Source organism: Hipposideros armiger, unplaced genomic scaffold, assembly GCF_001890085.2.
Source record: "Hipposideros armiger isolate ML-2016 unplaced genomic scaffold, ASM189008v1 scaffold_14, whole genome shotgun sequence".
Classification (NCBI taxonomy): Eukaryota; Metazoa; Chordata; class Mammalia; order Chiroptera; family Hipposideridae; genus Hipposideros; species Hipposideros armiger.
The window spans coordinates 2,588,665-2,613,889 of NW_017731364.1; the positions used below are offsets into that span (position 1 = coordinate 2,588,665).

The 25,225-nt window shown below is 55.8% G+C and overlaps 1 protein-coding gene across 3 annotated transcripts; it reads left to right on the plus strand.

The window, feature by feature from the left end:
• The first annotated feature begins 75 nt into the window (after positions 1 to 75).
• Positions 76 to 19,961, plus strand: EPHB3 (EPH receptor B3). 3 transcript variants are annotated; one of them, XM_019667638.1, is made up of 16 exons: positions 76 to 640; positions 9,170 to 9,234; positions 10,399 to 11,071; positions 13,418 to 13,573; positions 14,368 to 14,718; positions 14,892 to 15,016; positions 15,196 to 15,355; positions 15,436 to 15,544; positions 15,910 to 15,962; positions 16,946 to 17,068; positions 17,210 to 17,457; positions 17,929 to 18,144; positions 18,256 to 18,405; positions 18,497 to 18,690; positions 18,809 to 18,964; positions 19,069 to 19,961. In XM_019667638.1, exons 1-16 carry the CDS (start codon positions 529 to 531, stop codon positions 19,175 to 19,177), a joined length of 3,000 nt encoding a protein of 999 aa, XP_019523183.1. In that variant the 5' UTR covers positions 76 to 528; the 3' UTR covers positions 19,178 to 19,961. The 3 variants fall into 3 exon arrangements, with proteins under 3 accessions (XP_019523183.1, XP_019523173.1, XP_019523193.1); XM_019667628.1 differs by having other exon boundaries at positions 17,929 to 18,405; positions 19,069 to 19,279; XM_019667648.1 differs by lacking the exon at positions 19,069 to 19,961 and having other exon boundaries at positions 18,497 to 18,667; positions 18,809 to 18,958.
• Positions 19,962 to 25,225: the final 5,264 nt, after the last annotated feature.

Consider the following 25,225-nt stretch of genomic DNA (forward strand, 5'->3'; position numbering starts at 1 on the left):
CCCGTGGCTAGGGGCGGGGCCGCAGCTTTGACAGGCAGGTGGCCGGTCCCGCCCCTCTCGCCCAGAGCGGCCGCGCCAGCGCTGGGGACAGCAGAAGTGAGTACGTGAGCGGCGCTGCAAGATCTTTCCTCCGACCCCGGACGGCGCACGCACCCCGATCCCTGGGTCAGAGCCGGGCCCGCGGCGGACCGCCGGATTACTGTACACCCCGAACTACGACCACTTGCGCCCTCTCGTTCCGGCCAGCCTTCCCCGAGTCCTCTGGCTCTGAGCTCTCTCGCGCCTGGGATCCTCCTGGACCGGTCCGTCCAGATTCCCGCGGGACCGACTTGCCAGCATCGCCGGTTCGGGGCGCCGCCTCGATCCCGGAGCCACCCGCCTGGATTGCACCCCCTTCTTGCCCGGATCTCCTGGGACCGTGCGCAAGCCTTCCTTCGAGCCCGACGAGTGGACCCTCCCCGGGGAGTCCGCAGCCCCGCCGGCGCGGCTCGGCGCGGCCGGGCTCGGCTCCCGGAGCCCGCCCCAGCCATGGCCCGAGCCCACCCGCCGCCGCCACCGCTGCCCCCGGGGCTCCTGCCGCTGCTCCCTCCGCTGCTGCTGCTGCCGCTGCTGCTGCCCGCCGGCTGCCGAGCGCTAGAAGGTGAGCGGCGTCGGGGAGCGAGTCCAAGGGCTAAGGTGCCCCTGTCGCCCGAGCGTCGGCCGGAGAGGGCCCGTGGTTTGGGTCCGATGCGGGCTGAGCGCACGTCGGAGGAGGGTCCCCCACCTTCGCCCGCTCCAGGGGCCGGAGGTTGAGGCGGCAAGGACACCCCCGGAGCCGCCTCGGAGGCCCTCGTTGGCTCCGAGGCCGGCGGTCCACGGGTTGCAAGGTCGCGCGGGCAGCTCAACTCGGGTTGAGCGTCCCCGAGTTCTGGCCCTGTGGTGAGCTTTTGTGGGAGTACCGCGCGGAGAAACCCGGCCCTCGGCACCGAGAGGCGAGGAAGTGTGGGAGACCCAAGGCAAGGCGAGGGCTTTGAGCTGCTGCGGAGTTGTGGCGGGTGGAGGGGGCGAAGCAGGACTCCCCAGCTTGGGGGGCGGCGTTGGTTAGGAACCCGTTGGAGTTAACTGTGAGGGTGTGAGTGCGTGCACCCCGCTTTGTCAGGGGATGGCTGCGGGGGTGGAGAGGCGGGGGCCTGTTATTGTTTATGGTTTAGCGTGCGCCAACGGCACACGAGGTAGTGCGCGCACCGGCGTTGCACACTGCTCTGCGGATTCCCCTCCACCTTCTAGCAAGACACCCCCGTGTGCTCAGATATCACTGAATCCCTGAGGTGGTGAGGTTTGGCTCGGGTAGCAAGCATCTCGATGCCTTACCCATTAGCTAGTGGGAAAAGGCCGGGCTTCTCAATAGGTTCTGTGAAACCTGTCAAGACTGCTGCTGAGAGGGTAGCTCCAACTTCCAAATGACTGTACTTGGGTGAACATCCCAAGTGTTGGGAACAGTCCCTTGTGGGAGAGCTCACACACATGCCACTTGACACAAGCTTGAGGGGAACAGAAGCATTGACACTGGTCACAAACAATAGACACACACACACACACATTTTAAAAATTTTGGAGCCATTAAATGAGGGAAGAAAAACCTTCTGTAATGTGGAGGAAGAACACCACAGAAATTTGGGGGAAATTAGAATATAGGCAGTACTTATTTTTGGCATCTTTAACAGATCTAGTCACTCTCTTAGTTTAGGAACAAAAACATGAATTCTGTAAAACTTAGTTTGTTCATATGTTCACAGTGGGTAAACTTAAAGGTTGGAAGGAAAAAAGAACACACAGTTCCAAGAGAAAGGCATCTTCGGGTGCTTTCTAATTTCCTCCAGGGGAAAAAAGTAGAGCCCCCATCCCTTTTATCTCTGAGCCCACTAGTGCTGACAGACCGATTCACACGGACACATGCAAATCCAGACAGACACACTGAGGTCGCGCCCACACTTGCGCACACTCACCCACATATGTGTGATAGGATCGCTGGCGTGAGAAACCAATGTGGGGCTTTGTTGTTGATTGCCTCCAGGGTGTGAGCCAGGGAGCCTGTTGGAGTTCCCAGGTTTGTGTCTTAGGCCAGGAGAGGCGACACAGGGACACACGTTTATGGGGCTATGTGTGCCAGGCCCCAGGGCCCTTGTTGTGGGGTGTGGTGGGTGCTAGTGCTGAGAATGGGGTGGGGGTGTGGTTTGGATCAGGTGAGCAAGAACTACCTGAGGAGGCTCCCCCTCTCCCTCCCTCCCTCCCTCCCTCTTTTCCTCCCTTTCGGCGTCCTTTTCACCCCTCACAATCTGCTAGACCCTCCGAGGCAGGCCCTAGCTGGGAGCTGGCATCCAGGCCTCCAGGCCAAGTTGTTGAGGGACTGACTAGGAGGCAGAGACCAGCTGAGCTGTCGCCCCTACCCTACCTACCCCTCTCGTCCCACCCCAGCTGTGAAGTGGGATCTAGTGCTGCTCCCTGGCTGAGAGGCCAGGCCAGTGTAAGGTGCCCCTAGAAAGCAGCGGTGTCTCCCAAGTGCAGCTTTCACCAGTTCCTTTTGTCAACCTCAGACTTTAGGGTCTTCCATTCGTGTGTGTGTGTGTGTGTGTGTGTGTGTGTGTGTGTGTGTGTGTGTGTGTGTGTGTGTGAGAGAGAGAGAGAGACTGAAAGAAAAAAGAGAGATGCCTCCAGGTAGGTACTGACCCCTGCCCTGATGGTACCCCTACCCACCCTGCTGTTGTCCCTCACAGGTGAGATAGGATTGGCTAGTACCCACCTCCTAGGGCTGTTGTGAGGATTGAATCCTTAATAATGTGTGTAAAGTGCTTAGTAGCCATTGTTTTTCAAGTATTAGCTATTATTATTATTACTCTAGGGTTTGCTCCTAGGGGAGCATCAGAAGTGAAAATTCATGTTCGTGCCCTTAACCCAGCTGGAGGGCAATTATAGGCAGGATGATGGGGAGGTGGGGAAGGAAGGTTGGTCTGGAGAGGGGGAAGTTGTCCCCCCACCCCCATCCCTTCAGCTCTAGGAGGGAAGGGATGGGATGGGACAGAGCTGTCCCTGACTCCTGCCTTTCTCCCACCCCTGTTCTGGAGCTGGAAGGATGGGATGGGTAGGCTTGAAGGTCCTGCGCTGTGAGCAGAGGCAGGCACTGAAGATTTTTTCAGTGCCCCAAGCTTTACAGACAGGGGATCTAGCCTCCTTGCTCCAGTCTTCCATTTGGCTTTACTAGGATATGGTTTGCCCTTGGCCTAGGGTAGACTTTGGCTGTCTGCATGCAGTGTGTGTGTGTGTGTGTGTGTGTGGTGGGGGGTGGTCATTATATATTATATTCAGGCTCAGGGTCCCTGGGCTGAGGGTGCTGCCTCATGCACACACTCATTAGATACCATCTAGCACCCAGTTGCTCCTCCCTCCCTGCATAGTTGGGGTTCACCAAAACTCTGTATCCAAATATCTCATCAGTTTTCCACGAGGATGGAGCCCGGGTCCTTGCTTGTCCTCCCTGGTTGAAGAAACACCCCCTCGCCTTCTCCTGATTGATTACCCCCTCCCCCACCACACACAAATTGTCCTCGGATTTCCTGACAGACACAGGGAAACAAGGCCACCTTGTTGCTCACTCTCCTTTTGAGTAGTGCTCCCCAGCACCCCCCTGCCCCAGGCCAAGATCATTCTCCCTTTCAGAACCAAGAACGGGTGTGGGAGTGGAGTCCAGTAGGTGAGCAGACCAGGAATGGGGTGTGGAATGAGGAAGGCTGTTTGGACCACAGGGCCCTTATACCTGAGATATGATGGGGAGGTCCCTGCTGGGAACAGACTCTTGAGTAAAGAGAAACAGTTATGAGATTGTAGCTGAGTAGTGGCTGCAGCGGAACCGGTCCCTGAGGGAAAGAGGCAGTGTGTGAGTCCATGTCTTTCTCAGGCAGCAGCAATAATGACCGCTGTGTAGGTGGCAGCTGAGAGGGGAGAACAGGCTGGGATTTCTGTGGCTGGCTCACTTATTTGAGTTGCCTCTGGCGCCCCCCCTCCCTCCTTCCCTGTTTATCATGAGCTGGCACTTCAGAGCTGCTGCTGAGGGACAACGGCAGGTATTTGGGGGAACCAGTTTGCTCGGTCGTCGTCACTGCCTTCCCTTTAGCCAGAACTGCTGTGCCTGCCGCCACTGTGGCCTCAGCGGCAGCAAGCTAAAGCTGAAGCTGCCGTGGGCACGGCCTCCACCACCCGGCCTTACACTAATTAAACAGCATGAAGAGGCTGAATCACCAGGCCTGCATAGTTTGAAAATTGTAGCCCTGCCTGTTGTGCTGAGTCAAACTGGTTTGTCGGGATTGGGCAGCTGGGCTGGAGGGGAGTGGTAGTGTTGGGGGGTGGGGGAAGCCTGGGTACAGCTGGGCACCTGATGGGGTGGGAGAGGACCCTTGTCCCAAGGGCTGGCTCTGGCACTGGGTCTCCAACTGCCTTCTGTCCCCACACTCCTGGCCGGACCCACTGTGGCCCGGATCCCTGGGAAGGGCTCAGAGGCCTCACATAAGGCTGGCTGTCCATCCATCCCGCGGGCTGGCTGGCAGGGCCAGGACTGGGGTGGGGGGCATAGATGAGCACTGAGGCATCCGGGCTCCCTGCCCTGTGTTTCTTCCTCCCTTCTCCTCCCTCTCAGGTTTATTTAATTATAAATCCCCATGATCTGAGGGGAAGAATGAAAAACAAAAATGTGTTCTCTGTTCTGAGATGCTTCCCTACCCGCCTCCCAGACTTGAGGGCCTGGGGCCATGGCAGGCGGGTGGGTGGAGGATGTGGCCCTGGGTGGGTTAGTCTCCTCCAGGTCCATGACAGGGTCCCCCCTCAAGAAACCTTGCTCCTCAGGCTGACCACCCTGAGTATGCAAGTTGGTACACACGTGTACATACACCAACCCATGAAAGGGGTGGGATGAGAGAAGACGGGACAGATCCCTCTGGTTGGTTGGCTGAGGAGGGACCCAATGTGTTGGGGAGCGTGCAACTCAGCGACAGCATGAAGTTCCTCCTCTCCTTGCAGGCAGCGCTCCAGGGTGTGCCCTCTTGCCCGGACCACAGCCTCTCTGTCCGCCTGCCCCTGCTCTGCTGGCCCAGCCCTGGAGCATGACCTTTCCAGCCACCTCAACATCCCAGGGCTGAAGGCATCTTGCTTCTGTTTCTAGAATAGTTTGGTTCCCTGGGTCTTACTGACATCACTGTTCCCAGGGTCGGTTGCTGTGGGGTCTGGCAGGTGGCAGGCTCTCAGCTGGTGCCTCTGCACCGAAGTGGCCCAATGAGGCCCTCAGACACAGCTTCCCCTCCTGCTGGGTCCCTAACTTATGTGTGGAAGTGTTGCCCTAGATCTCATCATGATGCCACACTCTCCCCTAGGGCTCAGGGGCCCTTGGGCTAGTGCCATTGTTCTGGCAGAGAAATGGCCTGCTGCTTAGACAGGGGCTATGCCTGGAGAGGCTGCACCCATCCACACCCAGAATCATCTTCTTGCCCTGTGACAGCTCTTGCCTGTGCCAGGGTCACAGGAAGCAGGTCTGGGGCTTGCTCCTTCCCTGCACCTCTGGCCAAGACTGCCCCAGGACCTCTGCTTTCTTAGCAGACACTGCCCTCTCCTAACTCTTCCCTTACCCCACTTAAAGAGTTGTCACATAGAAAGAACATGCTTGCAATGTGTGTATATGTGTGTGTGTGTTATATGCATGAAGGATGAACCTCTGAGGCTTCACACAAACTCTAGATATTAAACACTTACACTGTGTCTGCATGCTCCTGTGGCAGGTTTCAGTGCAAATGGGCACCTGTATGTGTGCAGCCGATGTGGATTTGTGTGACTTTGTAAGAGCACCATCACCAAGTCTGCACAGGACAACTGGTGTTTGTGTTTGCACTTGACTACACTCTAGACTGTGACTTGTGACTGGCAATAGTATGTGCAGTTGGGCGTGTAAGGAGAATGCACTGTTGGGTGCATGTGCCCTCTGTGTATGCGTAAGTCCCAGGAAATCTGCATGTATGAAGACTGTAAGAGTGAGTATTGGCCTACGGCAAGTCAAATCTGTGTGTAGGAAAGATTCACTGTATATGAATGTCTAAAGGAGTCTAATCTGTTTGTACCATATGCACCCATGTGTCTGAGAAAGACAGACCATAGCTGTGTGTGAAGCCGTGTGTATGTTTGCAGGCGGCTGTGGCTTTGTGTGTTTTTTGTCCACCATATGTGTTGACTTGTCACTCTTTGGCCCCAGTGGTGGGGATGAGCCCAGCCACTGAGAACTGGGTGAAATGTGTGCATCTGTGTGTTTGTGCGCAGGCGAGGGCCACACAGCTGCTGCCACGTGGCTGTTCTCCTCCGTTGCTCAGTGGAAACCTGAAAGGGGTGTTGCTTCGCTTCTTCATATGAAGGCCCTGTCCTAGAAAGCCCCCAGCCTGATGTCCACTTTCCTGCTCACATTGCGGGGGCTGTTGGGGTTCCCTGCCTGAGCCCTGTATCTGGGAGCTGCCAGCGGCTTTCTAGTCTCCCTCCAGCAGCAACAGGATGGGACAGAGGAGGGTAGGGGTGCAGTCAGCAGTTGGGGAGTTTGGAGATTGCTCACTCACTTTTCTTTTGTGCTTATCCCCTGTACCCCATATCCTTTAGCTCAACCCCAGCATGTACACACACACACACACACCATAGCGGAGAAAAGGTGGGCTCTATTGGGTTGGGTCTCTCTCTCCCAATGCCCCAGACAGATGAATTCTGGGATTCCCCCCCCCAAGGGCCTTCCTGAGGCTGGAACACAGGAACCTCAGGGTCTCCCTCTTGCTGAAGGGAGCAGGCCCCTCCTCTCCCCCAGAGAACAAGCCCCCTCCTCATCAGGGTGACCGGAGCCCTTCCTCAGGCACACATGACTCGAAATCCAAGTCCTCTCCTCATTAATGGGAAAAATGTGCCGAGATTGAGCGATGGCCAAGGCTGAGCGATGGCCAAGGGCCGATCCCCTCCCTCCCTCTCTCGCTCCCCAGAAATTAAACAGAAATGAAGAGCCTCCCCCTCTCTCCTGCCCGCCTCCAGCCTCCCACCTCCCCACCGGTCCCCTCCCTCCACTCCCTCTGCTCAGAGCCAGCGCTGGGCTTGTTTTAAACTGTGGAGGAATCTGGCTGGAGGGGGGAGGGGGCTGAATATTTGGGTTTAAACAGTTCCAGATGGGTTTGGCACAGGCTGAGCAGAAGGAAGTGAGGGAGAGGGAGGGGGGAGGCAGCCGAGGGAGCGGTGGGAGCCCTGCCTGCTCGGGCGGGCTGGCTGGTGGCGGGCAGCGGGCAGACAAGCAGGCGGACTGGCTGGCTGGCTGGGGGAGGGGTGCGTTTGGCTGGGCCGACTCCCAGGGACAGGACTACTCTGGGCAGCTGGCTGGGGAAGAGGCCACTTGGCAACCTCCATCTCTGTCTGTGTCTCCTTGGGCCTCCTTGTCTCTCCATCTCACTGTCTTTTGTAGTCCGCCGCCAGCCATCCCGGCTGTCTGGTCCTAGCCAGTCGCCTCTGCACATCCCTCCTGCTCGGTGCCGCCCACCAGCCACCTCTAGGAGGCCTCTGCTCCGGCTGCCTGCCTCCTCCTGGCCTGTCTCTGGGCCCCTGCTTCTGCCCATCTCCTCTCTCCTCCTGTCCCTCCTGCAGAATGTCTGTGTCTATCTGTCTGTCTGCCAAAGGGGCCTGTCAGGCCACCGATGATGAGGCTGGGAGAGCTCACCCTGCAGCCTGCCCTCCAGGGAACAGCACTGCTGCCAGGAGGGAGAGGAGGGAGAGGAGGGAGAGGAGGGAGCTTCCCTCTCCGAAGTGACTGGTTGCTGCCTGACTGCCCCCATTGCCTCACATAAGGACGAGGGGCCACGGCTGCCTTATCCAGCACCCTCAGCTCAGACCCAGACTGCAGAGAAGCAGCGAAGACCACAAGCCTAGAGCCTGTGGGGTTTGGGTGCCCTCCTCCTGCCCCGCTGTTAATGTAGAGGCCTCCAGAAGTTCTGGGGTAACTGTGCCCCATTCTAGCTCAGAGTTAAGGGGAGAACTGCTGGCCGCCCTGTCTTCCAGGCTATAAGAAAGGAGTTGGCACGTCTCTCCTCTCTTTCCTGCTCCTAGATCTGATCTTGGTCACACTGTCAGAGAGCAGAGTTGTCTAGCTAGAATCCAGAACCAGGTTTCCAGAGGAGCAAGTTTATATCAGAAACATTAATGGGCTCCTCCTGTGACCAAGCAAAGGGAAACAGATAAAAAAAAATCTCAACTCAGAAAAGGATTGGTGCTGTGACAAATCCCTTGGCCCAGGATGCACAGAAGAAGGCATCTAACCCTGATTTAGGGGTTCAGGGAAGGCTTCCTGGAGGAGGCGACAGCTTGGTTGTGACTTACAGGATACACAGCCACTTTCCAGGCTTTGTCTGGTCCCCTTTTACAGAGGGCATATTGCAGTCAGAGTATCCTAGTTAAGGGGTTAGCTGTGGACCAAGTCCTACCAGTTTTACCTTAGGCCATATAATTACTTTATCTGGGCTTTAGTTTTCTCATCTGTAAAAGGGGTACACCAACAGTAACTTTATCTGAGGATTGTGGAAAGAAGTGCACTAGCTCTTGGGGAGCTGGGCTGGGTCTTGGTGGCCTTCACCTCACCCTCAAAGAGCATTCCTGCCCCATCCCCCAGAGGTGGGAGGCTGGGTGGGAGTGGGCTCTGGCCTGTCATTGTCCTCCCCTTCCCCTGAGTGTGTGTGGAGCTGGGCCTTTGTATTGAGAATAGAGTCAGGGGAGGCCTGAGCAGCAGGGTCTGAAGCACACAGCCCTTTGTTCTAGGATAAAGGCCCTGCTGGCCGCTTTGTGTGGAGATTAGCAGAGCCTGTAGGTGTGTGAACCAGCCCTTGCTCCTGCCTCATTAACCCAGGCCTGGGGTCAGCAGCAGACACCCACTCTCTGCTGGCCTGACCTGACATCTCTGGGGCTGTGACATCTCTGGCCATGGCTTCAGAGTCTTTTCCGGGGCAGGAGAGCTGAGGGTTTGGGGACTTGGGGGTGGAGTGGGGTGGTGCCTAGTGGGAATCAGTTTCTGGTGTTCTGGATTTTCCTGGATGACCTCTTCCCATCATGAGCTTAGTCCCTGATCTTTTCTCTTCTGTTGCTGCCCCAGAGACCCTCATGGACACAAAATGGGTGACGTCTGAGTTGGGATGGACATCTCATCCAGAAAGTGGGGTAAGACTTCCTCACCATCTCTCTGGAGTGTCGATTGCCTTTTGCATCTCTAGCAGCCCTCGTCCTCATCTCATCAGGGCTGGAGAAGGTCTGCCTGCCCTCCCCCTTTGCTTGCCAGTTTCATCTCCTGCCGTATTCGTGTCCTTTTCACCTATCACCTGCCCTCTTTGCCTGATGGCCCATCTCTGTGGTTGTTTTTATTTCTCACTTTCAGTCTGCCTATGTCCCCCCTCCCACATAAACCAGCTTTGTCCCATTCTCCCTCTGCCTCCCCCTCACCCTGTCTTTAGCCTTTTCCTATCCCTCTCCTGCCCCAACTATCTTTCTCCTTCCTGGGTCCCTGGGAAGAGCACTGGCTTGGGAGCAAGGAAACCTTGGTTCCAGAGCTCTAACTTGCTCTGTGACCTTGAGCAAGGCAGTGTACCCTTCTGAGTCTCCATTTCTTGACTGTTAAATTCCTGTAGTCTTGACATCTTAAAAAAAAAAATTCTAATTAACCTCCCTAGATAGTGTCCACAATTGCACCTTAAGCTCTGGAACACTGGAGTTGAATGACAGGCACTACAAGCCTTCATTCACCAGGCCTGACTGTGTGACCTTGGGCAAGTCTCTGCCTTTGTGAGCCTTGGCTTCCTTTTCTCTGGCATGGGGATAGCAGATGCACCTTCTCAAGGGGTGATTGTAAAGGATAAATGTGATGGCCAATATTTATTGAATGCTTGCTCTATATAAGGCATTGTTACAAGCCCATTACATGTATTAAACTGATTTAATTCCTTATAGCCTCATATACTTCCAATTAGCCCTTTTATACAGACAGTGAAACTAAGGCACAGAAATAATAAATATTATAGCTAATATTTATTTAGCTGTTCTAAGTGCCCTGTTCTAAGTGCTTCATTCATTTAAAGTCATTTATTCCTTGTACATCTTTATTCTTGCCATGTTACAGATGGGAAAATGGAGGCGGAGGGAGGTTCAGTGACTTACCTATATTTACACAGCCAGCAGAGAACTGGGATTTGAACTCATAGAGTCTGAGCGTTCAGCCACTACACTGCAGAAGGATCTCTGTGAAGTAACTATAGCAGATCTGGGCATGTGGTCAGCACCTGGCAAATGTTGGTGCTCACTCCCTGTCTTTTTCACTTGGTCCATGTACAGTGGGAAGAGGTGAGTGGCTACGATGAGGCCATGAACCCCATCCGCACGTACCAGGTGTGTAACGTGCATCAGTCAAGCCAGAACAACTGGCTTCGCACGGGGTTCATCTGGCGGCGGGATGTGCAGCGCGTCTACGTGGAGCTCAAGTTCACTGTGCGTGACTGCAACAGCATCCCCAACATCCCCGGCTCCTGCAAGGAGACCTTCAACCTCTTCTACTATGAGGCTGACAGCGACGTGGCCTCAGCCTTCTCTCCCTTCTGGATGGAGAACCCCTACGTGAAGGTGGACACCATCGCGCCCGATGAGAGCTTCTCGAAGCTCGATACTGGCCGTGTCAACACCAAGGTGCGCAGCTTTGGGCCACTGTCCAAGGCCGGCTTCTACTTGGCCTTCCAGGACCAGGGCGCCTGCATGTCACTCATCTCCGTGCGTGCCTTCTATAAGAAGTGTGCATCCACCACCGCAGGCTTCGCCCTCTTCCCTGAGACCCTCACTGGGGCCGAGCCCACCTCACTGGTCATTGCCCCTGGTACCTGCATCGCTAATGCTGTAGAGGTGTCGGTGCCACTCAAGCTCTATTGCAACGGTGATGGGGAGTGGATGGTGCCTGTGGGTGCCTGCACCTGTGCCACCGGCCATGAACCAGCTGCCAAGGAGTCCCAGTGCCGTCGTGAGTGGGGACTGGCCTGGGGGGTGGAGAGGGAGGGAAGGGCTTTGGCTACAACTGCCTACTGCCGGTACCCACTGCTTGCTACCTGCCAGACAAGGTAGTCTGGCATCAGGTCTGGGGCGGAGGGAGGAAAGGGAAGAGGGGTATCACATGCAGAGAATGTGGTGCAAGGAGGGAGATGAGAGAAAATGAGGAGAGATACCAGGATAATGAAAGAAAAAAATGAAACTAAAGAGTGAGGAAGAGAGACATAGAGAATCCATGACAGGGAGGCCCCTGGAGAACCTGGTCAGAGACTCAGGAGGCTGCAAAGATGCCTTCTTGCCTCACGCCCAAGTCAAGGCCTCACCCTAGAAGTATAGCTGTGGGGACAGAGGATGTGGGCACCGTGTGCTTGGCCCTTTCACCTTGGGGCCTCATCTGCTCCTTGAAAGGCAGTATTTATGCCCAGTGAACAGGGGCCCAGTTCCTGAGATCTGAGTCCTGCCTCTGCCTCTTAGAACCTGTGAGACCTTGGGCAAGTCACTTAATTCTTGAACCTCGGTTTCCTCATGAGCAGAATGGGGACAATGTTGATTCCTTCGTAGAGGTGTCATGGGGCTTACGTGTATAGATGCATGTGAAGCCCTCAGAGCAGTGCTTGGCACATGGTAAGCACAAAGACTGTGTGAGCTTAGCTATGACTTTCAGGAGCCCTGGGATGCATGGAGATCAGGGATTGTTTTGTCCTTATTTCCTACATGAGGAGGTTAGTATAGGAGGCTTGTTTCTGGTGGCTTGCCAAGACTCCTAAGACCTTAACAATGTACTAGACTGCGCTCATTTGAGCCTCACCACAAACTTGTAAGGTCGAGTCCAGTCATGTCTCCTATTTTGCCAATAAGGAAACTGAGTCTCAGAGAGGTTCTGCACTCAATGCCTCATAGCTGGGATTGTGGGAACTGGGACTAAAGCCTTGTCCAGTGCTCTACCATGCAGGATGAGGTGCTCAGGACCTTGTCTGCTGTCCCCTTCCCCCATTCTCCCCCCTGGCACTTGAAGCCTGTAGCTTGGAGACGTGGGAGCTGGCTGTTAGCAAAGCACAGCATATGAGGGGCCTGGCAACCCCAGCCTGGCTATGAGGCCCAGTGTTGTCCTGAGAAGGTGAATAGTGCCTTGCTCAGCTCCTCTCCACTTCTCTATGGGAACCTGCCCCCAGACTTCCTCTTCCTAAATAGTGAAAGGGGGTGGGGGTGATGAGCCTGACAGCCTGAAGAGGGGCTAACACTCTGCAGGTCCCTGGCAGGAAATGCATGCTGGTTCCCATAGCAACCAGGCTGGCCTGGCCTCTGCCCCCTTCCCCCCACAGGCTCAAAGAGCTTGGATGGAATATCACCTTAGCAAGGGCAGGTTAAACCTCAGAGAAGGGCATATCCCCAACTCTGGATGACCTCCCCAGAGGCAGTCATTTATGGATAGGTTGACCACACACTTGAGTGCGTCCAGGACATTCCTGGTTTATGCCCATTGTCCTAACATGGTTATTATTAATGTCCCCTTTCACTTTCAAAATATTCCAGTTTGAATAATAAATTCTATGGCCATCGTAGATCTGGAGAACCTACAGAGCCCAGGTCCAGGGGTCCGAGTGTAGATGACAAGAGAGAGAGAGAAGAAGGGATGCTCAGGCATTGAGCCCTAGGCTCTCTGTAAAGCCTGGGGTTCACGTCTTGGATGCTTTGAGGCCTCTGAACTCCAGGCGACCCCAGCTTTCCTGCCTGCTGTCTTTCTCTCCTTTTCTCACCCCTCCTCAGCCCCCAGTCCTCCCCAAAGGCCGAAAGGAGCCACTGCCCAGCTCCTAATGGGTAGGGAAAGAGATTGACTGAAACTCAGAGGCCCCCACCTCCCACCTGTTTTGGGGTGTCCTTGAGGGTTCTCAGGAATGATTTTCCTTAAGCTTCAGGGAGGGGTGGGCATCCCAGCAGAGTACAGGGTGCTGCCAGCTGCTAGTGGCCTCTTCCCATCCCTTGCCTCTTCACATTCCCCCGCTTCTTCCTCCCAACTCTCTCTTCCCTGCCTTGACAAGCCCGGGCTGTCCAAGTTATAGGGCTGATGTCTTAGTTCTTGAGGCCTGGGGGGTGGGGGGGGCAGGGGCAGGGAGGAATCCGCTGACATGGGGTTTCCACGGGGCAAAAGGGCCTTTTGTAGCTGCAGCTTGAGTTAGGCAATACCATCATGGCCCCCACAGCCTAGGAGGTGGAGGGGCCAAGACCTGTGCTGGGGAAGGGCCAGATTCTCACGGCAGTGTGCAGGATTGGTGTCTGCAGGGAAGGGAGGTGAGCACATTTATCCTCTTCTCCCCCACAGCCTGCCCCGCTGGGAGCTACAAGGCGAAGCAAGGAGAGGGGCCCTGCCTTCCCTGTCCCCCCAACAGCCGCACCACCTCGCCAGCCGCAAGCATCTGCACCTGCCACAATAACTTCTATCGTGCAGATTCGGATTCGGCAGACAGTGCCTGTACCAGTGAGTGAATGCGTGTCCTTGCACTCAACTACTCCAGGCCTGGCCTCTTTGGGTTGGCCTGGGAGGGCCTAAACAGTCACTATGAATATCTCCATTTTCCAGATGGGGAAACTGAGGCTCAGGAGGTTAGATGTTGTCAGCACGGCACAGCTAGGAAGTGACTGGCTCTAAGCCAGAATCCACATGAGCTGGCTCAGTCCTTCCACCAACATTTAATAAGCACCTACTAGCTCCCAGCTGAACATCATGAACTGGCTGGGGCCTTCCAGTCCACCTTCCTCTGCATAGAACTGCTGCTCTTTTGGCACAACTATAACTACAGAGGGGGCCTCACATCCCTGGGGCAGCCTGCTGTCCTGCGTTCTTTCCGCTCTGGCCTTTGGTGTGCCAGGCATTATGCCAAGCACCAGGCATGTGGAGCAGAATAAGATATAGGCACTGCCCTAACGGAGCTTGCAACCTGGTGGGAGAAACAGATATGAAGACAGATAATGACCATATAATGTGCTAAGTGCTGGGCTGGAGGGATGCCCAGGAATTGTGTTATTGGAGTGCAGAGGACAGGGAGCAGATGAATCAAGGAAGGCTTTCAAGAGGAGGTGACATTTCAAGTTGAGCCATGAAGGCTAAATAGAAGTCAGCCCAGTGAAGAAGTGTGGGGAAAGTACTCTGTTTATTAAAGCAGAGGCACCAGCAAGGAAGTAGGAAGCAGCTTAGAATGAGCAGGAACTCTGGGCAGAAGGGTGGTACTAGGGCCCCTAGCTCACTGCCCTTTCCCTCCACCTTCCCCACAGCTGTGCCATCTCCACCCCGGGGTGTGATCTCCAATGTGAATGAGACCTCACTGATCCTTGAGTGGAGTGAGCCCCGGGACCTGGGTGGCCGGGAAGACCTCCTATACAACGTCATCTGCAAGAAGTGCCGTGGGGGCCCAGGGGCCGGGGGAGCCTCAGCCTGCTCACGCTGTGATGACAACGTGGAGTTTGTGCCTCGCCAGCTGGGCCTGACAGAGCGCCGGGTCCACATCAGCCATCTGCTGGCCCACACGCGCTATACCTTTGAGGTGCAGGCAGTCAATGGTGTCTCGGGCAAGAGCCCTCTGCCCCCCCGCTATGCGGCTGTGAATATCACCACCAACCAGGCTGGTGAGGAGGGGACTCAGGAGGGTCGGGTCTGGGTCATCTTCTCCCACACAGAGCTGAGGTTGCTCAGGGCCTACCAACACACCACCAAGGGGCCCATGGGAACTAGGTCCTTGGGAAGGATGCCAGAGCCCAAGGAGCCTGTGGTGAGCCCCCCACCTCCGATCTTCCCCTAGCCCCGTCCGAAGTGCCTACACTCCACCTGCACAGCAGCTCAGGCAGCAGCCTGACACTGTCCTGGGCACCCCCAGAGCGGCCCAATGGCGTCATCCTGGACTACGAGATGAAGTACTTTGAGAAGGTCAGAGCTTCAAGGGTCAGGAGGAGGCCTTGGGAGAAGAAGATTACCCCCAGATAGTATCAGGGGCCCTTGGGAGTAAGGCCTCGGCCCTGAGAGGGCCACAGGGTGGGCCTAGGGGTGGGCAGGGGCTGATTGGCCTCAGAATCCACTGAGATGCCTCCTTCCTTGTGGTGTTATAGAGTGAGGGCATCGCCTCCACGGTGACCAGCCAGAAGAACTCGGTGCAGCTGGATGGCCTGCGGCCCGATGCCCGTTATGTGGTCCAGGTTCGCGCCCGCACAGTAGCTGGCTACGGGCAGTACAGCCGCCCGGCTGAGTTTGAGACCACAAGCGAGAGAGGTACATGCGCTCCTCCACCTACCCCTGCCCTGGCCCATACCTTCTGTCCTCGCACTCACCAGTGTCCTCTCGGTCTCCAGGCTCCGGTGCCCAGCAGCTCCAGGAGCAGCTTCCCCTGATTGTGGGCTCTGCCACGGCTGGCCTTGTCTTTGTGGTGGCTGTCGTGGTCATCGCTGTCGTCTGCCTCAGGTACTCTCGGGCCCACGATGGCTCCCGTGGCTGACTAGAGCTTCCCTTTAGTACCCCAGAGCCCGCATGCTACACACATGACCCATCACCCACATCAAGCCCAGAGCCACAGCCTTCCTGGGCCCAGGTTTTCCATGCTGGAAAGGCCCTCCAGTCCACACCCACGTCCGCATGCCCCCGCCCATCACCACCGAATCTACTGAGTCTCTTGCCCAGAGACCCAGTGGCTGCTGTAATCACGGACCATGTGACCGGGCACTGGGCCGTCCCCTGTGCATTCTGCCCCTCCTGTGTGTCCAAGGGTCCCCTGAACAAAGGGAGCCGTGGGACTTGTCTCAGGACTCCCTTTCCCCTTCCTCTTCCAGGAAGCAGCGGCATGGCTCTGATTCAGAGTATACAGAGAAGCTGCAGCAATACAGTAAGTTTGTCTCCTCACCCTGGCTTCCCTAAGCTCCATTGGCCCCAGCAGGGCTTGGAGATGCCCCCTCCTGCTTCCAATCAGTGACATTTCCTGAGCCCCTACCTCACTCCTGCCAGCCTCAGAGATGAATGAGATGTGACCCCTGTCCTCCAAGGCAGTTAGTCCTGTGAGAAAGACAAGATGCGTACACACAGGAAACAATGAGAGAACAATTAAGTGTTAAGCCGGCTGTTCCTGTTATAAAGGGCAGTAAGAGTTCAGAGAAGAGGAAGGCTTCCTGGAGGAGGTGGCCTTGGACTGAGCTGAGCTAGACGGGATGAGCAGGGTTTAGAGAGGTGGAGGAGAGCATTCCTGGCTAGAGGAGCCTCTAGATGATAGTGGGTGGGGTGGGGAAAGTGCCCAACTGTGGGGGCAGTGAGAAGACTGGTTTGACAACTGTTGGGAAGCAAAGCTAGGTAATTGCGGCCAGTCCTTGGAGGGTCGTGAAAGGCAGGCAGAGGAGTTGGGACTTGATTCCACCATAGGTAATGCAAAAGGCTCTCAAGCTGGAGAGGAACACAATGAAAGTATTGTTTTAGGAAGACAGGTATGCAGGTAGATTGGTGTGAAATGTCCAGAGGTAGAGAGCCCAGCTGGGAGGCTATTGCAATAGTTTGAGTGTTGAAGGCCTGGACAAGGTCAGGGGCAGTGTGAATGAGGGGAGGGGCAAATCTGAGAAAGGTTTTGACATGATGAGAACTGAGTGAAAGAAGAATCCCAGGTGTCTCTTATGGTCACTAGTTCTCATGGAGGGGATGGTGGTAGGGGGAGGGGGGGAGTTATGGCTTCAGCAGAGAGGAATATAAAACTCGCTTAGCAAGAAGGTCACGGCCTGTGCTCCCATCAGGGGTGACCGCCCGAGGGTGCCAGCCGATGCGTTCCCTCACCGCCTCCAGCCTGAAGAGCTGTGCCCCTTTTATGCCCACCTTCCCTTCCTCTAGTTGCTCCTGGAATGAAGGTTTATATCGACCCTTTTACCTATGAGGACCCTAATGAGGCTGTGCGGGAGTTTGCCAAGGAGATCGATGTATCCTGTGTCAAGATTGAGGAGGTGATTGGCGCGGGTGAGTCCCCAGGGGCACGGTGGGTTTGAGAGGGTGGGGAAGGGCCAGGGAGGAGGTTGTTACCCCAAGAGAGGGGTGAGATAGACTGGGTACAGGAAGGATCCCAGAAATAGCTTACTACCTATGCCCTGTGCCCTGCAGGGGAATTTGGGGAAGTGTGCCGGGGTCGGCTGAAACAACCCGGCCGCCGGGAGGTGTTTGTGGCCATCAAGACATTGAAGGTGGGTTACACCGAAAGACAGCGGCGGGACTTCCTAAGTGAGGCCTCCATCATGGGTCAGTTTGACCACCCCAACATAATCCGGCTGGAGGGCGTGGTCACCAAAAGTCGGCCTGTCATGATCCTTACCGAGTTCATGGAGAACTGTGCTCTGGATTCCTTCCTCCGGGTAAGAGCCAGCCCCCAGTCCCTCACTCTACCTCTGTCCCAGCGAGCTGGGTTGGGCAAACCATCCCCTTCCACAAATTGCACAGACTTTATTCAACTCTATGCAATACTTGTTGAGGTGGCGTGGTGCAGGGAAATAGTGGGGCCTTGAGAGCCAGAAAGACCAGAGTTCTCATTCTGACGGCCCCTACTGCCTGTGTGACCTCAGGCTTTGCTTAACCTCTCTGAGTTTCAGCTGCCTTGGTTGCAAAATGGGAGTGGTAAGAACTATTTGGTCCTTGTAGGGATTGGCTGAGATGTTGTATAAGATGCCTGCCACACAGCAGGGCAGCTTTCTTACTTTCACTGCCCTTTGGACATGGCTGCAGGGATAGGCAAAGCATGGTCTTGGAGGACTTGGAGCGGGTGGGCAGGCAGGCCCTTGGGCAGGAGGGAGGTGATGGGCCCACCTGAGCCTGCTTGTTGCCTCCAGCTCAACGATGGACAGTTCACGGTCATCCAGCTGGTGGGCATGTTACGGGGCATTGCTGCCGGGATGAAGTACCTGTCTGAGATGAACTACGTGCACCGTGACCTGGCTGCCCGCAATATCCTTGTCAACAGCAACCTTGTCTGCAAAGTCTCGGACTTTGGCCTCTCCCGCTTCCTGGAGGACGATCCCTCCGATCCTACCTACACCAGCTCCCTGGTACAGGAAGCAGCTGGGAGGGAGACTGGGGGTGGGGCCAACCAGGCAGGGGCTCGGGGCTGGGGACCAGCCCCGAGTCATAGGGTGAAGGGCGTGTGCCCCCCTCACCAGGGCGGGAAGATCCCCATCCGCTGGACTGCCCCAGAGGCCATAGCCTATCGGAAGTTCACCTCTGCTAGTGACGTCTGGAGCTATGGAATCGTCATGTGGGAGGTCATGAGTTATGGAGAGCGACCCTACTGGGACATGAGCAACCAGGATGTGAGTGGGGCCAGCCAGAGCAGTTGGTGGGTGAGAGCTGGCTGGGGAGCAGAGTGGTGGCTCACTCCAGGTTTTCCTGCTCTCGGCCCAGGTCATCAATGCCGTGGAGCAGGATTACCGGCTGCCCCCACCCATGGACTGCCCCACAGCACTGCACCAGCTCATGCTGGACTGCTGGGTGCGGGACCGGAACCTCAGGCCCAAGTTCTCCCAGATTGTCAACACCTTAGACAAGCTCATCCGCAACGCTGCCAGCCTCAAGGTCATTGCCAGCGCCCAGTCTGGGTCAGTACCTCTGCTTCCGCTCCCACCCTGGTCTCGAGCTAGCAGCCCTATCCCTGCTTCTCCTGCCAGGTCCTTCTTCTCCCCACAGCATGTCACCAGGTTCCTCTTCTCCCCACAGCATGTCACAGCCCCTCCTGGACCGTACAGTCCCAGATTACACAACCTTCACGACAGTTGGTGACTGGCTGGATGCCATCAAGATGGGGCGGTACAAGGAGAGCTTCGTCAGTGCGGGCTTCGCATCCTTTGACCTGGTGGCCCAGATGACCGCAGAGTAAGTGTGCCTTAGATTTGGAGGGGCCGGTCAGGGAGCTCTGAGCTGGGCCCAGAGTGGTCGGCAGGAGGGGAGGGACTGACCTGCCCTTGGTCCATCTGCAGAGACCTGCTCCGGATCGGAGTCACCTTGGCTGGCCACCAGAAGAAGATCCTCAGTAGTATCCAGGACATGCGGCTGCAGATGAACCAGACGCTGCCCGTGCAGGTCTGACACCCGACTCTCACCGGGTGGGCGGCCCCCAAGAACTACGCAGGGACTCTGACCAGCCAGCTGGACTATTGGACTTTTGGGTGCCTGGCCGTAGGCTGTGGCCCAGAAGATGAAAGTCTGGGGAGGGTCCAAGCGGGACGTCTCCTCCAGGCCTGAACTCCCTCCCCAGAAAGTGTGCCCCAAACCTCTTCATATTGAAGATGGATTAGGAGAGGGGGTGATGACCCCTCCTCAAGCCCCTCAGGGGCCCAGGCCTTTCTGCTCTCCAGTGGGGGATCCCCACCACCTCAGACTTGGCTATTCTTCAGTGCTGGAGGTCCTGGCAAGGTCAAGTGGGGGATAAGCCTGGGTTCCATAGGGCCCAGCCCTGGTGGGGGTCTGGCCCCCCAGGTAGGCAGAGAGCAGTCCCTCCCTCAGGAACTGGAGGAAGGGACTCCAGGAACGGAGAAATGTGACACCCCCATCCCAAAGCTAGCTGGCATCTCCAGTTTGCACAGGGACTTTTCTGGGGGCTGAGGGCCCTGCCCCATCCCCGCCCGTGGTGCTGTCATAAAAGGGCAGGCAGGGGCAGGCTAAGGAATAGCCCTTGCCCCCCAGAGACTGACTCTCAGAGCCAGAAATCAGATGTGTGTGAGAGTGTGTTTGCGTGCGTGTGTGTGTGTGTGTGTAGTGTGTGTGTACGCACTGGCCTGCACAGAGAGTGTGGGTGAGCGTGTAAAAGCTTGGCCCTGTGCCCTGCAGTGGGGCCAGATGGGCCGTCAGCGGAATAAAGGCAATACGATGATGCTCTTGCACCTTTTCATTGCACCTCCCAAGGCAGTATTGCCTTGTGCCCTCAAGTTCACAATCCCTGGCTGCCAGCCTCTCAGAATTCCCTGGAGTCACTGGGAGACCAGATCCAGGCCTATCCAGGCTCAACTTCCGCTTTGTGCTTCGGCCTCAGTGCATCTAACTAGCTTGGCAGTGAGGTGATGACAGTAGAGCCCGTACTACCTCAGAGGGTTGTGGGGGGTGGGGGGCAGACATTTGAGTCTGGATGGTGTTTTACAGACAGCGTCTTTTCACATCCATTGTCTCTGAGGGAGCTGAGGGTAGAGGGAGGTTAGTCAGCTTCCAGGGTCACATGGCCAAGGACAAAGGGGACTAGAGCCCGCTGGTGTTTAAATGCAGAGGACAGCTCCTTTCAGCAAACATCAGCTCAGAAGTGTGGCTACTTCTTGAGCGCTTACTGTGCTCCAGGAACTAAGCTAAAATGCCCCATTTATACACGGATCTTATTTAATCTCACAACAACCCAGCCAGGAGAGGAAGTATTTTTATCTTTTTACAGAGGAGGAAAGGGAGAGGTTAAGTAACTTGCCCAAAGTCGCTGAGCCAGTACTAAGTGATGCCCAGGGTTGGGGTTCCCACCCAAAGATTGCCTGAACACTTGAAAGGTTCAGAGGATAAATAATAAGAACCAGGGAGAGGGTTAAGAAAACAGCTTCTGGTAATGTCAAAGGGGAAAACGCTGGGTGGGGGTGGGGTTGGGGGGACACTCAGAGCCCCCTTGGATGCAGAAACGGTGGTGGGGTGGAGTGGAAGGTGCAGTCATTTTTCCAGTGACAGGAGGGGCCCTTGGGCAGTAAACCCTTTGCGTGGCATGGAACAGGTTCCCAAGGTATCTGCATAACCTAAATTAGAGGGTCCTGAGCTGTACCTGCTAGGGGGAGGGGCGTGGACAAGGCCTCCTAGATCTCCCGGATCACAAATGGCGGCCCCACACATCTCCCAGACGTTTTCAGGTGGGCCAAATTCCGTAGGGAAATTCTAAGTGGGGGTGGTAACTAGCCGTTGGCAGAGCAGCAGGTCTGGAGGCCCCGGGCAGCACTTTCAAGTGCAGGGGACCAGGCCCGGGAGGGCAGAGGAGGCCGGAGTAGAAGGTTGGGGGCTTCGTTCTGCGTTCAGGCGGCGGCTGCCTGGCTGGGGGAAGGGGATCGGGGCGGTGGGAGCGCGGCGCAGGCTCCCGGAGCCGCCTCCGCCCCTCCGCTGCGCGCTCGGTCCGTGCCCGCTCCTTAGTATTCCCCCCACGGAGCCCAGTGTAGCGCTGCAGTAGCTGGCCCGGGGGAGGGGCGCCCCGCAAAGCTCCGGCCCTCGGTGTCTCCCTGGCGGGGAGGGTGGGGACGGAGCTCCTCTGCGAGGCCTCCTTTCTTCCTTGGCTGGGGACTCTGCCGAGGGCAGGGGGTATTGAGGGGACGATGTGGGGGCCCGAGTTCGCCTTGGGCCCAGGCGCCGGAGCTGTCAATGGCGCGAGGTGTCGCAGGCGGCCGGGGGAGGGGACGCAGTGTTGAGTGGCGTCCTGCACACCCCGCACCGCCTCCCTGGGCTCGGGGCTCAGATAAAGGGGAAGAGGCGCTCCAATCTCCTGCTTCCTTTCAAGTATCGGCTTCCTACTTCTCAGGCTCCGGGATGGGGGAGGGTCCGTGTCCCATGTCTCCTGGAGTAATCCCCTCACTGCCCTATCCCGCCACTCGAACCATCTTAGCGGCCGTCTGGGAAGGGGATTCCTCCGGAAGAGGTAAGACATCACCCCCTGCTGGGTCCGCAGGGAGGGCAGGATCGTGGACGTTGATCTCCAAAGGAGGAATGGGGGCCGAGAGCCGCACAGTGATCCGGACACTTGGTGATTTCAAGGGACGTCTCGAACCCAGAAATCCGGGGCGTGTAAGGTACTGTGTTGGATGCGCCCTGTGCCGCACACCGCACGTACCTCTCTCCATGCGTGTCTAGATAACCTGTAGGCCCTGCCTACACACCTCTCTTCTTTCATTCACCCAGGAAACAGCAGGCAGGGGCACACTACACTTACCAAAGACATACCAGCACCAGGTCCCAAAGTCGCCTCCCTTACTCAGGTTCTTACATCCTCAGTTACAAGACTCCCCCTGGTCACCTCCCTACCCACACACGCTAAGAGGTGGGGAAAGGATGCAAAGAAGGAAGGACAAAAGTCACCCCCTTCCTTGAAGGCTTCTCTCAGTGCATTCCTACCTGGGCAGCTTAACCAACCCAGCAGCCTGTGTTTCATCTGAGAGGGCTGGGATACGTCCTCAGACCCTTGAGCTGGGGTGCAAGGAGGGGTGAACCTGGTTATGGCAGAGGGAGAATGAGGGTACTCAGGAGGGTCTGGCTTTCCTGGAGGCAGATAAGGAGTGTGTGTGTGTGTGTGGGGGGGGAATGAGGTCTTTATCAGCCCAGTCTTAGTTAATTACATACACTCCTGGGGGCAGAAGATTAGATTTCCAAGTTAGTGCTTAAAAAGAGAAGCAGTGGGAGGGGGGTTTTGAACTGAGGGGGGGGGGGCAGCTCTCCCTTACCCCCATACAATCTGCCCTGGAGAGGCGGTTGCAGCTCCAAATGACCCATTTTGTGCTCCTCTCTATGCCTGAACTCAGAGAGTCCAGACAGGTCAGGAGAGCAAGCCTCTCTAGGCTATGTTCAATCCCTGACTACATCCTCCTCCTCCAGCAGTCAGGGACCTGGGGAGCAGCCCTTAGATCTAAGCCTGGGTAGCCAGACTGTGGATTAAAACCTGGAAAATCTGGGGCGCCTGGGATAGTGCAGTGGGAAGGGCTGCAGATTGAGAATAGAGGCAGACCTGGGGTCAAAGCCCAGGTTCCTAGTGTGTGACCTTGGGCAGGTTCATGTCTTTGTGCCTCACGCCCTCTCTCATCAAGAAAAAGGTGTAGTAATCATTCCTACTTCAGAGATTCTTACAAACATCAAATCAGTTAATATATATAAAGTATGTGCTGGGATCATGGTAAGTACTCAGAAATGTCAGCTACCATTTTTATGAGCGTGAAGTTTGAATAAAATATAGGAACAGTTAGGAAAATGCTGAATAGTCTTGGCATATAGCAGAGGTTGAATAAACCAAGGCACTTGGGGAAATCCACCAACCCCATTCCACCCATGGAGATGCTGAACACTTTGCCACAGGCTTAACCTAGGCCCTGCCCCACTCCCTAGGATAGGGCTGCTGGGGCCTGGGTGGTTTGAAGGCAATGAGGATGCACAAGCTCCTTAAGGGGTAGAGAATGCAGCAAGTTGCTAAGGGAACCTGGTTTCTGCATTTCTCCCTTTAGCGCACTGATCCTCAATCTGGGTGCTGAGGGGGCTCCTTTCCTCCAATATTCATTCACTCTTCAAATAGTTACTGGATATCTGTTATGTGCCAGGCACTGTGCTGGGCACTAGGGATACTGGGATGAGCAAGAACAGAGCCAGCTGCTGCTTCAAAGAGCTTAGTCTAATAGGGACATGGAGGCTATTCAAACAATCACAAAGAAATGTATATAATCACATTTGAGGTAAATGTTACTAATGTGGGGCCAAATCACAGCTCTAGGGACCTAAGTTATTCTTGGGCAAGGCTGGGGGCCCTCTAACCAGTTATCTGATGCCTAGGAGGGAGCTGGACCCCCCATTACCATTTAGGTCCCTTTAACCTTTGGGTGTCTGACCCAAAGGTTATACTAGTATGTGTATCTTCATTCACTTCCTCTTTCACTCATTCATTTATTCAACATATCTTCACTGAGCCCTTCTATATGCCAGTCCCAGAGTATTAGAGCAAGGGCGGTGGAGACGAACACTACAGCCCCCACTCCCTGGAGGTAAACACAGCTCAGAGGGGACCACTGACATATAAATCAACTAGTATGATGTCATGAGGTAAGTGCTACAGCTAGGTAAACACTAGGTGCTCTAAGGAAGGGATCAAGGCTAGGCATTCTGTCCAAGAAGGCGACTTGAATTAAGCCTTGGAGGCTGTGAGCAGTTAGCAAGAGGGGAGAAGAAAGCAGTATATGCAAAGGTCTTGGGACAGGTAACAGCAGGGCTGTCTAGGGGCACACAGGCCATTCCAGCTCAGAGGATGAGAAAGGGATAAAGTCATGGACATGGCATTGACCAAGCTTTCCATTCCCCATAATTCATCCCCAGCTAGGGCCGCTGCTCACAGCCCAGAGGGCCACATGGCCCCAGCAGCTCTACAACTCCACAGTGTTCCTTGGCCACCCTGTAGGGTGCTACTTCTATAGTCTTCTGCTCTACCTCTTCCCTGCTGCAAGGCACATTTGTCCACAAGTGTGTCTGAGTACATGATACTCAATACATTATATCCCTGTTTCCACTGAAGAGCTCAGAGAGATTACATGGCTTGCCTGAGGTGACAGAGCCAGTCAGTGGCAAAGCCAAGATCCGAATCCAACCTAACCCATCCATGCTTCTGTGTTCTTCCTATTACATCAGAATACCTTGGGGGAACCTAGAAATGCTGTACCTGGATTGTACACCCAGGCCCTTCCAGGGCCACTTCGAAGTGACACTCTCCCCCCCCCACCACCACCACCCCAGAAGGGGGCTCTGCACACATGGGCACGGTCTGCCTCAGCTTTCCTTTTTTGGGGGGTAGAGGTTTAGCCAGGTGCTGAAGGCACTTGTGAGGAATACAGTCCAGGAATGGTATAGGGTTCCAGCTTGGGGGTGGGGCACAGGTCTGACAGGCAAACAGCAATGTCCCTCCACTTCTCCTGCCTGCCCCTCTCTGTTTCTCATTAATTATTCCCATCTCATGGAGCAGGAATGAAAACAGACTCAGGATCTGGCTGAAGGCCTGCTGTGACATCAGCCCCTGAGGTGGCTGCCCTGACCCTGACTATCGGGGGGCTGGGGAAGACCGCCTTCCCCACTTTGTCCTAGCCTGACAAGGAGAAGGAGAGAGGTAGGAGACAACTCTCCCTGAACCCCTCTTCTCTGGGCACTGAACTTGGGGCAGGCGAGTGATGTGGTGCTTGCTTGAGGGGACCAGGCAAGGGTGCGTCTGCAGGAATGTGGGGGATACAGGAGCTGGCTCTCTCCCGACACCCCTGCCTCCCACACACCCTGCCACTCCTTCCCCCGCAGCCACCCCCAGCACCACTCCCAGGCATTGTTCTCCCAACATCTTCTCCACTTACTTTTGCAGTCACCACCATTATTGAAATCTTCCTTTGTACTACCTTC

Excerpts from the sequence above, each read along its gene's own strand:
- EPHB3 (XM_019667628.1), top strand. The coding sequence starts at position 529 with ATGGCCCGAGCCCACCCGCCGCCGCCACCGCTGCCCCCGGGGCTCCTG. Across the intron at positions 9,235-10,398 it reads CATCTCATCCAGAAAGTGGG|TGGGAAGAGGTGAGTGGCTA; the intron begins GTAAGACTTCCT and ends GTCCATGTACAG. Across the intron at positions 13,574-14,367 it reads GGCAGACAGTGCCTGTACCA|CTGTGCCATCTCCACCCCGG; the intron begins GTGAGTGAATGC and ends CCTTCCCCACAG.